At 38.3% G+C, this 15,366-nt stretch overlaps 1 protein-coding gene across 1 annotated transcript in view; it reads left to right on the top strand.

Annotated features, from left to right (window-relative positions):
- The window catches only part of STAU2 (staufen double-stranded RNA binding protein 2), a 287,857-nt gene that overhangs the window by 149,562 nt on the left and 122,929 nt on the right, over nt 1-15,366 (top strand). Inside the window, exon 10 of the mRNA XM_023519237.1 lies at nt 11,915-12,222. Within this exon, the coding sequence (XP_023375005.1) occupies nt 11,915-12,222 (308 nt within the window). The remainder of the gene's footprint in view (nt 1-11,914; nt 12,223-15,366) is intronic.

Here is a 15,366-nt window from a genome sequence, read left to right as displayed (position 1 = left end):
CTGGGCTTAGGCGATTCTTCTGCCTCAGCCTCCCAAGTAGCTGGGACTACAGGCGCCCGCCACAACGCCCGGCTATTTTTTGTTGCAGTTTGGCCAGGGCTGAGGTTTGAACCCGCCACCCTCGGTATATGGGGCCAGCGCCTTACTCACTGAGCCACAGGCGCCTCCCACCTCCATTTCTTTAGGATAAGTTTCTAGAGATTTATTTTGTTTCTTTGTTTGGGCCATGTTTCCCTATTTCTTTATGTGTCTCAAAACCTTGTGTTGAGAGCCAGGCATTTGAAAAAATAACCTCCTCTTCCAGTCTTTATGGAGTGGTTTCATGCAGGAGAAGACTTTTCACCAGTCAGCCTGGCTAAGATTCTGGACTCCCCTAAAACCTTTTTTGTGTGTGTGGAGGAGGAGGAGGAGGAGGAAGAATGTGACTTCTCTTGGCCTATGTATACAATTTCTTAAATTAGAGAGGCTTGCCAGTTTGTTTCTCAGGAGTTTGTAATCTCTTGCTCATTTTAGTGTCTGTCTACAGAGTTGTGAATTTTCTGATTCTGTAGCAGCAAACTGTCCTGCTTTTCCCCATCCTTAGTAGCTAACCAGGCATCCAGAACATCCAAAACCCGGCTCCTCATCAGCACCCTGAATCAGGATAAATGGATACCAGTCCCTTGGGCAATTCTCAGAAAAGCCAGAATGTTGGTTGTACGTTTCATTCCTTTCCCTTCATTCTGAGGAAGAAGCTCCAGCTTGTGTGCCTTCCCTTGATTACACTGAGCTGTACCATCTGCATCAGATCTTCCCCTGGTCCTTGTTTACAGCATCTCCCAGTGCTGATTCTGTCAGCAGTCTAAGTAGAATGAGACACAAACCAGTCGTTTGGGCAGCCCTCTGAAAAATCCAGAATGTTACACCCAACACTCTTCTTTACCCCAAAGGTGAAGTTATGGTCTGGAATGTTATCTCCTGGCACTAAGCTGTGCCAGCGTGGAGGAGGGGCTGGTTAGGGTAAAATGAAATTGTTCTTACCTGTTTCGGTATGGCTGTTCTTGGCTTTGTGCTCAGCTGGGTTACTGCACCTTCTTAACGGGATTCTGGAATTCTTAGACAAGTATTTGGGTCTGTATAGCATTGTTAAATCAATGTTTCTGTGGGGAAATAAGAGCTGAGACTATTCTGCCATCTTGCTGATGTCACCTCAGACTTCCTTTTTATTAAACTTTTTATTTTGAGAAAATTGTACTTTCAAATGCAATTGTAAGAATTAATGCAGAGAGATTCTATGTACTCTTTCCCTAGTTTATCTATGGTAATATCTTGCAAAACAGTAGTATAACAACATCTAAGCTATTAATACAGACAAGACACAGAACAGTTCTGTTGCCACAGCAATCCTTCATCTTGTCATGTGATAGCGAGACCCTCTGCCTGGCACTCAGCCCTGGGTGGGGTCGGTATTCTAGCCCATGTGTGGTCTTCACTGATACTATAGTGGGGTGACTTCATTCCTGCTAATCCTGACTTTTATTTTTCTCTCGTGACACCATTCTGACAGGGAGTGGAAGGGACATCTTATTATTGCCAGGTGGAGGTAGAAGTTCAGGCTCTTTATGCATAGATGAAAGTTCTAGCTCCCTACTCAGCTTTCTCTGGAACTACCATGTCCACAAGGTTGAGGAGCTTCATTACAGCTTTGCAAGTGTGAAAGCCACCACTTTGCCTTTGGTGCCATGGGTAAGAGTGGGAGAGGAGGTTTTTTTTTTGAGACAGAGTCTCACTTTGTTGCCCTCAGTAGAGTGCCATGGATATAGCTCACAGCAACCTCAAACTTTTAGGCTCAAGTAGTCCTCTTGCCTCAGCCTCCTGAATAGCCGGGACTACAGGCGCTCACCACAACGCCCCGCTATTTTTAGAGCTGGGGTCTTGCTCTTGTTCAACTCCCGAGTTTAGGCAATCCATCCACCTCGGCCTCCCGGAGTGCCAGGATTATAGGTGTTAGCCACTGTGCCTGGCCTGAGAACAGGTTTTTTTGTGTATTTGGCTAGACGCAGGCATCCTCAAACTACGGCCCGTGGGCCACATGCAGCCCGCCTAGGACATTTATCCCACCCGCCAGGTGTTTTTGCCGCCACTCCCTGTCCTGCTTAGCAGCCGACTTGTCTCGCGGCCTGCAGTCCAGCCCTCCAGCAGTCTGAGGGACAGTGAACTGGCCCCCTGTTTAAAAAGTTGGAGGACACCTGGGCTAGAGTAAGGGGTTTTTGTCTAAATTTTCTGTCATGCTAGACTGTTCCTTTTCTGGTCCTAAAAAAAGGAATTTGTTATGTTTACAAAGCAATTTTAAAATTGGGTAGTACTCAATATTTATGCAGTTCCAATTAGTTATTTTTTATTAATAATATTGTGGTATCTTTCATAAGTTTCTGAGTCATATGGAGACTAATTTGTAATGAATTGTTAAATCAGAATTAGATCATGTAAGAAGAATGGAAAGATGGTATTATGCAGATTAAATTCTTCCTAAAGCTGTACTTAAAATTTTCTGTTATGTTAACCTAATATTTGAAGTTACTTGCTTCCCAGAAATAAACTATGAATATGAAAATGGACAAACATGTTATTTTTACATCTCTCCCAAAGGGTGGTTTCACAATATTAATCTGTTTTTTTCTTTTTCTTTTCTTTTTTTTTTTTTTTTTTTGAGACGGAACCTCAAGCTATCCCCCTGGGTAGAGTGCCATGGCATCACGCTCACAGCAACCTCCAACTCCTGGGCTCAAGAGAGTCTCCTGCCTCAGCCTCCCAAGTAGCTGGGACTACAGGTGCCCGCCACAATGCCTGGCCATTTTTTGGTTGCAGACATCATTGTTGCTTGGCGGGCCCAGGCTGGGGATTCGAACCCGCCACCTTAGGTGTATGTGCCTGGCGCCTTAGCCGCTTGAGCCACAGGCGCCAAGCCGTCTTTTTTTTTTCTTAAAGTAACTTAACTCTGGCACTCATCTCTGTGCTCTCTGTTAACTTTACAAAGTGAGACTCTGGTTTATTGAGCCTAGAAAATGGGTCTGAAATGGCTTAGCCTCTGTATGACATTGGTTATGGCACCAGCCACATCAAGGCTGGTGGCTTTGAATCTGGCCTGAACCAGCTAAACAGTAATGACATCTGCAATAAAAATAGCCGGGTGTTGTAGTGGGCACTTGTAGTCTCAGCTACTTGGGAGGCTGAGGCAAGAGAATCCCTTAAGCCCAAGAGTTTGGGGTTGCTGTGAGCTGTGATGTCACAGCACTCTACTGAGGATGACATAGTAAGACTCTGTCTCACAAAAAAAAAAAAAAAGAAAAGAAAAGAAAAGAAAATAGGTCTGAAATGAAGAGAGGAGGCACTTATCTTCATTTGATAGTTTGTCTTCTCTATCATAGTGTTAGAATATTTCAGAAGTACAGATGCATAGTATCTTTTAAATTGTATACATGTGAAGAACAATAGTTCTTGGTTTTGTTGTTCATTTACTATTGAAAAGTAGTCACATGTATTTATTCCATAGCCAGATGCCTGGGTGCCTGTCCCAGCACCTGGCACTTGCTGGCTGTGACATAGAGCCAGTTACATAACCTCTCATGAGGTCATTGTAAGGGTTATTGAGTTAACACATGCAAAGCATTTGGAACAATTGCTATCTGGTAAGGACTTACATGAGTTTTAGCTGTAATTATTATTATTGTTTTGTGAGCAGTCAGAAGGCATTGACTAGGATCCCAGCAGTGGAACACTGTGGTGCAGTGTTTGGGGACTGCTGCGGCAGCCATTTCAGGGTGTGTTTTTTTCCTGCTGAGAGGTCAGGCCTCTTGTATCATTATGTCAGACTTATATAAAACATTTCTCAATCTTTTTCATAGTCCTCAGGGAAATGGTAACTGATGGAATTTTTCTGTCAATAAAGATAACCAATGAGAATATCTTCGTTGTACAGTAACATTTTTGCCGCATTTAAATAAACTAATAATGACTCATTATCCTCACAGGCTGCTCCAAAACTTCATTTTCACTACAATGTTTTTATCATACTTGGTAGAAATATTCACGGTTCTCTTTATTGGAAAATGTTGGGAAAAATTTTTCTTCTAAATAAGCCCATTAAATGCAATCTTCTTTATTATCAAGATGAATAGTGAACACACTTTTTAGGAATGCCTACACTCCCCATTTACCTCCTTAAACTATACTTAGAGTCCCATATGAGTGCATTGCCCTTTCTTACAGTATGGTTCTCATCTTTAACCTGTGTATCCTATTTAAAAACCACCACTAGCCATAGAAATAAGCTTATTCTATCTTACATGTTTTGGGAGAATAGTAGTTGTCAGTCCTTTTGTGTGTGTTACTTTTTTTTTAGAGACAGGGTCTATCTAGTCTGTTACCTAGGCTGGAATGGTTTATATTTCTGACGTAGCTTTACATTGTCTCCTCAGGAAGGTACACATCAGCATATATAACCCAAGTTTACATTTTATTAACCTCCTAACACCCATTCATGGGTCTTTTAGGGGCCCTAGAATCTTTATTGAATACCCCTGTGCCAGAACTGTTCTTTGATTTGTATCACTCATTTTGGGTTGTAGAATTCCCTTGTTAAAGAAAATAGCTGACAGCAGTACAAATCCCTGCATTGTGATTTATTGTGTAAATAAATCACACAAAAAAAGATGAAAGAAGAATTTATTCACTGCACCTGGGTTCCTATTGTTTGTTATTACACACTTCTCACTTTTCTCTTGAAAAAAAGTTCAGAAAATTTAGGGTTTGAAAACTCTGACTAGCACCTTTCTTTGACTAAGTAACATTTGTATAGTAGAACAGCTTTCTGAAAGCATTTCCCAGTTCTTTACAAATCGATCTTTAAAAAATTGTTTTAAAACCTTTATGGTTATTATCATTGTTTGTTTTTAGTTTTTCAGACAAATTTGTCATTTGCTGTTTTTTATGTCCTCTACCCCGTGCACTCCACCATCTCTTAGTGGTGTGCTGGGTGCTCTGTCAAGGCCTAGTGTTCTGCTTTTTGTGGGTCAGGACTAGACTAAGCACTTTTTCCTCTTGGTATTATGCTAACCAAAAGACTTGAATATCATGCTGAAAAGTTCTTAGTAATTTTATTCATAGCATTTGCCAAATTAATTAACTGTTCATATACATTATCATGTTAAAAGTAGCAAAAAGAAAAAAAACCAGTGAAATGCATGAATTAAGAAAATCAGTGCCTTCGTCCAATGCCAAGGGCAAGAACAAGGTTAATTTTCACCACTGATTTGTTATGCTTTTTGAGCACATGAAAATACATCATTTTATTCATCTGCTCAGTAATTACTCTTTTTTTAATGTTACTTTTTCTTAACCATTCAAGGTGATTCTAAAACTGACCTTAGAAAAGAAACCTCTAACAAAGCACTTACCTGTTTGTTTGAGATCTCTCATTATATTATTCTTCATTAATATTTTCCTTCCTTTCACAAGAGTTTCTTTCAGATCTTGCGTTATCAATTTTGAACTCTATAAGTGGTGAATATTCAGTGTCAAAATAAGGCAGAGCTAGGAACCGGAGGGCCTCAGCTAGGAGAGCAGGTTGATACTGAGCTGTGTGGGAAAGGAGAGGTAGAGTCTCACAAGTATTACCTGTTCCATTGGATCCCGGCAACAGGGCTCAGGAAGGGGCAATTTCTGTGGTTCACATCAGCCTGGTAGCTAAAGGATCGTGTTGAAGATGGATTCTGTCTGTCCCCGACCTCCAGGTGCATGACTGTAGGGGTCCCGTGGGTTCCTTCTTGGGTTCCTTGTACTCTGACCTAACACTGGGACATAGATGTGGTCTTCCCAGGGAAAGAATAGAAGCTGAGCATGAGGCCTGCCTGCCGTCAGGAGCTCCTTTCCTCCTATATGGCTAAAAGTCAAGCAGCCATAGCATGGGGAGCCAGGGCCTGTGCATTAGATGGGAAAAGCTACAGACCCCAAGGAGCAGACCTTGGTGATGCCAGCCTTGCGTATTATCCTCAGGGCCATATATATTTACTAGTGCCACTGTAGGCCTTGCTACCTTGGTGTCTCCAGCACCACCCTGTTTCAGCTTCTGTATTCTAAGGGGAGAGAGAGGTCCAGAGCAGCATGAAAATGCTTTCATGTCATTGGTTTTTTTGAAACTTTTTCAAGAGTAGTACTGATAAACTCACAAGAAGTCAAAATGATGCAAAGTGGTTTCATGTACTCATCATTTAGCTTCTTCCAGTGGTGAGTGACATCTTTCTAAAGTATAGTACATTACCAAAATCAGAGAATTAACAGTGGTGCAGGTCCGTTAACTAGACTACAAACCTTACTTCCATTCTACCAGTTTTCATATGAAAATCACTGTAAGACTAATAAGTCATGCTGTTATTTTTCACACTTTTTTTATTTTCTTAAGACGGAGTCTTACTCTGTTGCCCTGGGTAGAATCCCGTGCCATCATGGCTCACAGCAACCCCAAACTCTTGGGTTCAAACATTCCTCTTGCCTCTGCTTCCCAAGTAGCTGAGACTACAGGCACCTGCCACAATACCGGGCTTGTTATTCTGTGTTTAGTAGAGATGGGATCGTGCTCTTGGGCAGGCTCATCCTGAACTCCTGAGCTTAACTGATCCACTTCCCTCAGCCTCCCAGAATGCTGGGATTATAGGCATGAACCTTTGTACCCAGGGTATTTTTCATGCTTTTTTTTTTTAACATTTCCTGTTTGGAACTAGCAGTCTGTGTTTCCAGTTTTTAAGAATTTTTAATTGTGATTTTCTATTGTGAAAAGCTCACTGTGGCAGAAGTGGGCCTGAGTATTACTGGATATTTGAGTATTTATATGCAAATCTACAATCTAACATTATCATGGCAAAAATTCTGGTTAATTTTTGACATTATAAAGAATTTTTTCAAATTTTTGGTGTAAAAAATGACAAATTCATTTTATTATGGAATAGCTATGCTTTAATTCCAAGGACTTTCAGAGAAAGTAGAAATCCCTGTGGACTAGCACTCAGCACCTGGGCCAGTGTGGTAGCATTCTCTTTCTTGCTATGCTGACTTGCCTCATGCTTCTCAGTCTCCTGATACTACTTCCTGTTCATAAACATGTATGTTCTTCATTTTCTCCGAAAGAACCATGACATTAATGAATATTCAAAGGCACAGTTTTCCTGAGTTTACTTACTTATACATAGAAGAACTTTTAGGAGATCTCCAACTCATAACTTTCTAAGTCTTCAGTAAGAGTTGAATCTCCATGAGCTGTGCCAGAGGGTTCACGAACTCATGTGAAACAGACTTACTGAGCAAAAACAGGTAACATGGCCACAGTGGCCTGGCGTTTCTCATTTCATAAGATGTCACAGTCCCTGGCAACTTCAGACCTTTCAAAACATGGGCAAACTTCAAGTATTTTAGTGAGATTTAGGTAAAGCCATCTCTTGAACATCTGACAACAACCATGATGACATGAACCAACCCCGAAGCTATCTGGGCAAACTTTGGGCATCAAGTTTATTTCTTGGATTAACCCTTAGGCATTTGGAGCTGGCCGGACATTGCGTTAGTTTCCTATCTGCTCTTTGAGGAGGGCATTTAACATAATGGGTAAGTTCTAGGCTCTAGAGACAGCTGCCTGGATCAAATTCCAGTATCGCTGCTTATTATTTATGTGAGCATAGGTGAGTTTTGAGTTTGGGTTTTTTTTTTTGTTTCTTTGTCTTTTTGAGGAGAAGGAAAGAGAAGTTTATTACTTTTCTAGCAAACGAGGACAATGTCAGACAGTGATCTCAAAACTTAGATTCCTGCTTCTGAGCAGAAGCATAGAGCTTTTAAAGGTTCTGATCCCATTACTTGGGTGAGTTTTATAACTTCCCTGTGCTTCAGTTTTTTTCATATCTAATATAGGGAAATTATAATGCCCATTTAATACAGTTATTGTGGGAATTAAATACAATAATGCAAGTAAAGTACTAGAACAATACCCATGTTGTGTCTGCAGTGTAGCTGTGCACAGTGGTTACATTCTAAGGCCCCAAGGTGGGAGTATCAAAGGCCAAATCAAGGACAAAAGATAGATGATGAAAGAATGGGTCAGGACGTCTTCAGATAAAGGGGGAATATAATGGGATGTTACAAGCCTGAGTGAGGAGAATGTCGGGTCAAAGAGAGCACAGACCTCAAGTCCTTTCATGGGAAAAAGTTTATCATGAATAGAAACTAAGTAAAAGTAAATAAACATGACAATGAATTATTGTAGGGTGGCAATGGTTATTTAAGTAACTAAAGCCTGTTTTGGCAGAAGTATGGGAAAATAGGTTTAGTTATACCCTACTAATAGAAGTATAAATTGGAATAGTTTTGGGGGGGACCTAATTGGCAAAATAAGTTAAAGGTCCTTAAATATGTATATCTTGAAGTGCTCTTTGTTCTACTTTTAGGTCTTTTTACTATTGAAAAGCAACTTGAATTCATAACAGGAAGATGCTAAATGAGTTATGACTGATCTGGACACTGTTACTGATGTGCAGGTTGAAAATCATTCAGTAGTTGACCATATAAATCCTGTAAATCCACATGTCATTATACGGTTTCTATAACTAGTCTATTGGGCTCTGTAGAGAGGAATCTTCTTTATTCATGAAGAAAAGTTGACTCAAGTCTTAGAGCAGTGTCTAACCTGTGGCCTGTAGGCTCTGTGTGGGTTATGTGACTCTGATCAGCCCCACCCCAGGCAACCACTGACCTGCTTTCTGTCACTGTTGATAACTGGTAACGATTTTTTAATAATAATGTACAATACCAGAAACAAAATAGGTAACCACATACTTTTCGTATGTGTCTGTGGGAATGTGAAATTGATACACCTTCTTTGGAGGGCAATTTGTTAGAGCTAAAAAACCGAGGATACATTATCCTTTGAACTAGCAATTCTGCTTCTAACTTGAGAAAATAAAATTTTCATGTGAACAAGCATTTAATTACAAGAATGTTTATCACTGTGTGCAAAACAATGGAAACAAATTTGATATCCAACAAAATGAAATTGTTTAAAGAAACCATTTATATGATGAAATAGTATGCTTTTAAAATTAGTAGTAGAGGTATATTGTTTATTAAACAAAAATAAGATCATATGGTGTTCCTGTGTCTTAACTTGTTTCTTTTTTTTTCTGAGTTAACAACTAAAAAGTGCATAGATAAAAAAAGATTAAAGGCATATCTTTAAAGCAAAAGGTGGAAAGTAGTTTCCTCTGGCTGGCAAGATCCATCCAAATTTTTTCCAATGCATATGTTTTCTTTTAAAAAATTAGTGAAATATCTCAATTTGATGGGACCTCACCTATGGGGCATATTGCAAGGGTACATGTCAGATTTATTAAGAGTAGAGTATAAATGTCTTAACACAATAATTAAGTGAGGTGAAAGCTATGCTAACTAGTTTGATGTAAGCATTTCAAATTGTATATTAAATCAACATATTGTAACCCATAAATGCAATAATGTACAGTTATGGTTTAATAAAATGTTAAGAGAAAAACAAAAAAAAATTAGTGAAATATCTTCCTGATTATAAAAAACTAATATTTGTTAATGCAGAAAATTTGAAAATTAGCACAAGGCATAAAGAAAGTGCATGAAATAGGATAGATACACACTGGTCTCTTGGTATCCTTGCAGACACCGAAGTGGTGGACGTTCAAGTCTCTGATAGAAAATGGCAAGGTATTTATATATAGCCTGTGTACCTCCTCCCATAGTTTAAATCATCTGTTACTTTTAATACCCAATACGATGTAAGGTCTGTGTAAATATGTATACATATTATACTATATGCTACATTAAATTTATATTATTTCTTCTACTGTTTTTAATTTTTCAAATATTTTCTACCTGCTATTGGTTTAATTTGGGAATGTAGAAACTGTAGATATGGAGGGTTAATTGTATCATTTAAAGCTCTTTAAACTATTTTTTGAGAAAACTTACAACACTCTTTTCATGTTTTAATGACATCAAGACAAAATTCCCTGGAATTTGGCCCCTGCCTGCCTCCACATGTACTTTTTGCAGTTCTCACTCCCTCACCAAGCTCTGGGGTAGGGGTAGAGAGAGAGATAGGCATGGCCTTAGGTTTCCTGGAACACACACTCTCCTGCCCTATCTGCCTTTAGTCCTGCTCTTCCTTGGCTGAATTCTCCTCATCCCTTGAAATTTACTGTTAACATCATCTCCAGCAAGCCTTTCCTGAGCTTCTAGTGTTTCTCCTTTCTCATTCCCACTGCTCTCTAGTGAGGCCCCTACCACATTGTATTATCCATTTTCATTATGCTATCCTAATAGACTGAGCATGAGTTGAGGTCAAGAAAGTATTGGTTGGCAGTACAATTCCTGGAACATAGCGATAGGAGCTTACCTGAGGGAGGGAGGGATAGAGAGAAAATAAGAATGCATAAACTGAGTAATAGAAATAAAGGTGTGTGATCAGACAGTCCTGGAGTATTAGAAGAATTATGAATATATTTATATATTATGACTAGAGCTTAGGGTCTTCATGAAGAATTTGGTAGATGAAGATAGAGACCTAAGTAGAAGTCAGATTGTTAAGGGCTTCCTATGTCATCCTAAGGCGTTTACATGAACAAAGTGAGAATTTCAACAAAGAGAGAAAACTGTACCAAACAGAAATCATGGGACTGAAGAATATAATAACTGAAGTGAAAAATTCACTAGAGGGGTTCAGTAGTATATAAGATTAAGAAGAAAGGAACAACAAACTCATAGGTTACTGGACAGTACCCACGGAGAGGAGAGTGTCTCCAGCATTTCCCAAAGTGTTTGCTGCTATTGTTCTGTAAAAGGCTCAGATGTAACACAAACTTGGGGAATCCTGGATTAAGCCAAGCCAACAGAATAGATTTCTGTTCTCTGGGCTTCTCAGATTCTTTACCACATTAATGTGCATTTTCTTAAACCCTCCAGAAAGGTGTATGTGATCTAATTTGTCGTACTGTCCAAATTTATTTACCGTGGAACCCTTTTATTTGGAAACTATGTTGTTATAGAACACATTTTGGGAAATAGACATTGGAGAGCCAAAGAGTAGTGAAACCTTGCAGTGACTGTTACAGTAGCCCCTTGATGGAACCCAAACTTCTGAAGTTTCAATTTTGTCAAAAGGCTGCACTCAAAGGTCCAGAAGACCAAGGGTCTCTAAGCCATGATAACATAGGCAAATCCTAGAGATATTTGACCAAGGTTATGGGTTAATCAGAGATGGTTGCCAGGAGTGTAGGGTGGGTAATGAGCACATAATTGGTGGTATTATAAGAAGCTAAGCTAGTGTTGGAAAGCCCTGTACTTTTTGACATGTCCATGAGTTAAGAGTTGTCTGTGGGACATCCCTGTGGAGAGGAGAGGATAACTATACCATTGGTGGGTCTGTACCTCTGAAGAAATGTGGCCTGATCATTTTACTTTTCTGTGCCTCAGTTGCTGCAGATGTTGGGAGTTCATGCCTGCTTTGTGAGATATAAAATATTAAATTACAGAATGAAGACACTGCACACTTTCCATCTTCTTCCCCACTGTACTTCCACACCTCAGTCCCTTCTCTTCCCACAGCTTCCCTGCTACACCCAAGTTCCAGTGAAATCACTTTGATGGACTTTTTTAACTTCTGATTTTAGGAATATTGAAATGTGTCTTATCCATCTCCAGCTGCAGTTGCCCCTGCAGATATGAGGAAGATGCTGGATTGGCAGTGTTCCTCAGATCTTTGCTGCTTCACCAAGCGAGGCCATTGACTTAGTAATGCTACATACGTATAACGGTTCTATTCAGGTATTTTAAATGTAATAACAGTGTTCCTTCATTTTATTTATAGCTCCAAAAGGAATTCTTCATTTGTCTCCTGATGTTTATCAAGAGATGGAAGCCAGCCGCCACAAAGTAATCTCTGGCACTACTCTAGGCTATTTGTCACCCAAAGATATGAACCAACCTTCAAGCTCTTTCTTCAGTATATCTCCAACATCGAATAGTTCAGCTACAATTGCCAGGGAACTTCTTATGAATGGAACATCTCCTACAGCTGAAGCCATAGGTTTAAAAGGAAGTTCTCCTACTCCCCCTTGTTCTCCAGTACAACCTTCAAAACAACTGGAATATTTAGCAAGGATTCAAGGCTTTCAGGTATGAATTAAAAGCAAAAACAAAAAGAAAAACAAAACAATTCATTAGCCCCAGATCCTTCATCTCTGTCCATCACAAGGCTCATTTTGCCGGCTAGTGTGGCCTGTGTGCCTCTCCCATTGTAAGTTATTTAGAAACACAAAGGACAGAAAGAGAGAGCCATGTGCACACGCCTCATTTCCTCTTATTTTTGGTCTATCCAGTGATTTCCTTTGCTGCCTGATTCTCCTCCATTTCCCTTCTTCTTTTTCTTCTTTTTTAAAAAACCATTTTTCATACTCTGCACTGTCATCCATTTGGTCTTGATTGGGTGCATCTATCTCCTCATTCTGTCTTCCACAGACGAAATTCTGCCTTCAGACATCTGATGTTACTATTTTGCACTCAGTTCTCCCTCTTTTTACATCAGGGTTGAGTTTTTCTAATAATGATTTTACTTTCACGGCAGTTTGGAATTTGGCATTTTATTGCTAGTAATGATTCAAGTACACCATTAAGATACAACATCCTAGAAATACATTACCTTAGGAGTTAATTAAACATGGTGTTTGAAGAATAACGAAATGCTTTCTAGTTGTTTGAGGCATAACAATGTGTCTTTGTTTTCCTGGATAATGTTTTGAACTGACTAGATAGAGTAGTAGCTCCTGCCTCAGATGGTACCAACAATTCTATTTCACTGGGTAGTCTAAAATTAGATTATAGTTTAACTTAACTTGTGTATGTGAATTTAGGGATGGAGACTTTTTTTATCCTATTTATTCTTTGTTTCCTTTTGGAAAAATCCCTGCAAAAACCAACACTTCTTTATGGATAGATCAGAACTTTTAAAAGAATTGTTAAATCTAGGAAGGGGAAATGTTTATGTCCTGACTTATTAGTTGCCTTGAAAAATCATGTACTGAACTGTAACTACGCTCATAACTGAATGAACCGCAGCTTGGTTGTATGTAGGAAGAGGGTCCCGCTCCCTCCGCTTTCACTGTTCCCAACCCTTTCATAGTCTGCCTCCTTAAGACCAAAAACTGTAATTTCCTTTAGAAATGCTCTAGAAAATCTGTATTGTGTAGAATGATCATGTATTTATAAAAATTTTTACAAGTTTAGATTATAAAGTGAGAAAGAAGATCATGTGTTTTGGGGGGTATTTTGCATGTTTGTTTTTCCCCCTTTCACAGAACCCTTCTGATCCTTTCAGACAATATATTGCCAGGTAGCCGTTAGTGTTTTTCATTGGACTATTAATATGAAATTAAAGAAGCTGTTACCAGTTATTGGCTCTGTTATCTGAAATTTTAATCACTTAATTTAAAGTTACAACTATAGAACTTGCTTTCATTGTTTAAGAATCACAATAAATCACTGTTGTAAAAATAAAAAGAGCTTGATTCATATAGTTAAAGTACTGAGAAAAAGTCAAGTAGTTTTTAGTTCTATCCATAATCTACATAGGATGAATTAGAAATGAACTGTGATGAAAAGAAATTCACCACTTAAATACAAATCTAGTTATTTAGAAATGTGTAAACTCAAGTAACACTGCATTTTTATAGAAACAAAGCACACATTGCATTCAGGCTCTGAATTGATTTTTTGCTTGGAGAGGTATTACAGTAGATATAATTTTGCTGTCAGAAGAACTTCTTAATGTTTTTAATTTGCTTTTGTTAGTTCTTGGCCATGACAATAATTATAAATTTAATGTATCGTCACCTCAGCCAACGTGTAGAGTCTGGTTCCCCCATTGGTGGGCTGCTGCTTAGACCTCTTTTAAAAGCTTATGCTGAGAAAATATAATCTTATTTAAGGACAAGTTAAACATTTCCAAATCTGTGTATTGTGATTTTTACATATTAATGAATATAAAAAGTTGGTTTTAAGACATTACTATGCTTCTTTGGTTGAATGAGCTGGTATTGCTTAAAATCCCACGTCACTGATAGACCACAAGCTGCAGCTGTGTAGTGACCACAAGTCTCTGTGAGAATGGCTTAGTGGCCTGTCACTTGCTAGTCCATCTTCATAATGTCGCAGTAGAAGGTTCTTTGTGGTTAAGAACTTCAAAACCTATTTCTTTAAAGGTAACTTTCTCAGGTATATTTACCTGGTAGAAACATGTAGGTTGTTTCTGTTTCTTAAATGTTTTATTTAGATGGTAGTTTAGAAGTTATAGGGCCAGCTCGTTTATGGATTATGTGCTACTCTGTTACTTTTATTTCTGGAACTTAAAATCAATAAATCATTTCTTTGTGTTTCTAGGTTAGTACTTTTTTATTTTGTTTGCACACTGAACAGATACTATTGCTTATTGAATATTGTGTAAACTCTTCTTTGGCCCTCCTTGCTCATTGCAGTTTGATTTAAGCCTACTAGAGCCGTTGTATGTGACAGCTGTATTGCATTAAAAGGAAAAATATGTGAGTGTACTGACAATGAAGTTGTTTTAGCTTTTTTTTTTTAATTTATTTTTTCATTTACTCAATCTTCAATTTGAATTTGTAAATTACAAAAGCTAATGTGCTCATTGGAATGTAGATATCAAGCTCACATCCTTTTGCTTAAATCTACAAGATAAGTACAATTATTATCTAACTAAAGTTATTAATAAAGCTGACTTCACAGAGCGGAATGTAAGTAAGCACTTGTACATTCTCAGCAGTTCCTTTATTTTTGCTTGGACTCACCTAAGATTGTTAACGTGTTTTAGAATCAAGCCTTTTGGATCTGTCAGAAATCCAAACAAACAAAACTTGTTTCTGAAATTTTAAATCTCTTCTTTTAAAACCTGAACATTCTTGTTGATTTATGTTTTAGAAAAAAAAAAAGTTTTAGGTCAGTAGTTCTATGAACCTTAGACTTTGTCCAGCCCAGTCAGTTCACTTAATAACTTCTACACATTTCAGAAAAACTCATTCGAAATTGTAGTCATACCATAGTGTTTCAGGGTTCCTTGTTGTATACTTTGATTTAGTTATAATGCCCAAATGTTTCCGAATCATTCAACTGTTTAAGAAAAATTATGAAAGAGACATTCTTAAAATGTACATTTGAGCTAAAGTAAAAGATTTTATGTTGTACTTTATATTATTCTAAGTTTTTACATCTTTAATTTACTAATTATATTAGAAATCTTTTTTATGGCTC

This window comes from Otolemur garnettii, unplaced genomic scaffold (genome assembly GCF_000181295.1).
Source record: "Otolemur garnettii isolate 467f Iridium unplaced genomic scaffold, OtoGar3 scaffold00163, whole genome shotgun sequence".
NCBI classification, from domain to species: domain Eukaryota; kingdom Metazoa; phylum Chordata; class Mammalia; order Primates; family Galagidae; genus Otolemur; species Otolemur garnettii.
This window is presented reverse-complemented; position numbering and strand designations above follow the sequence as displayed.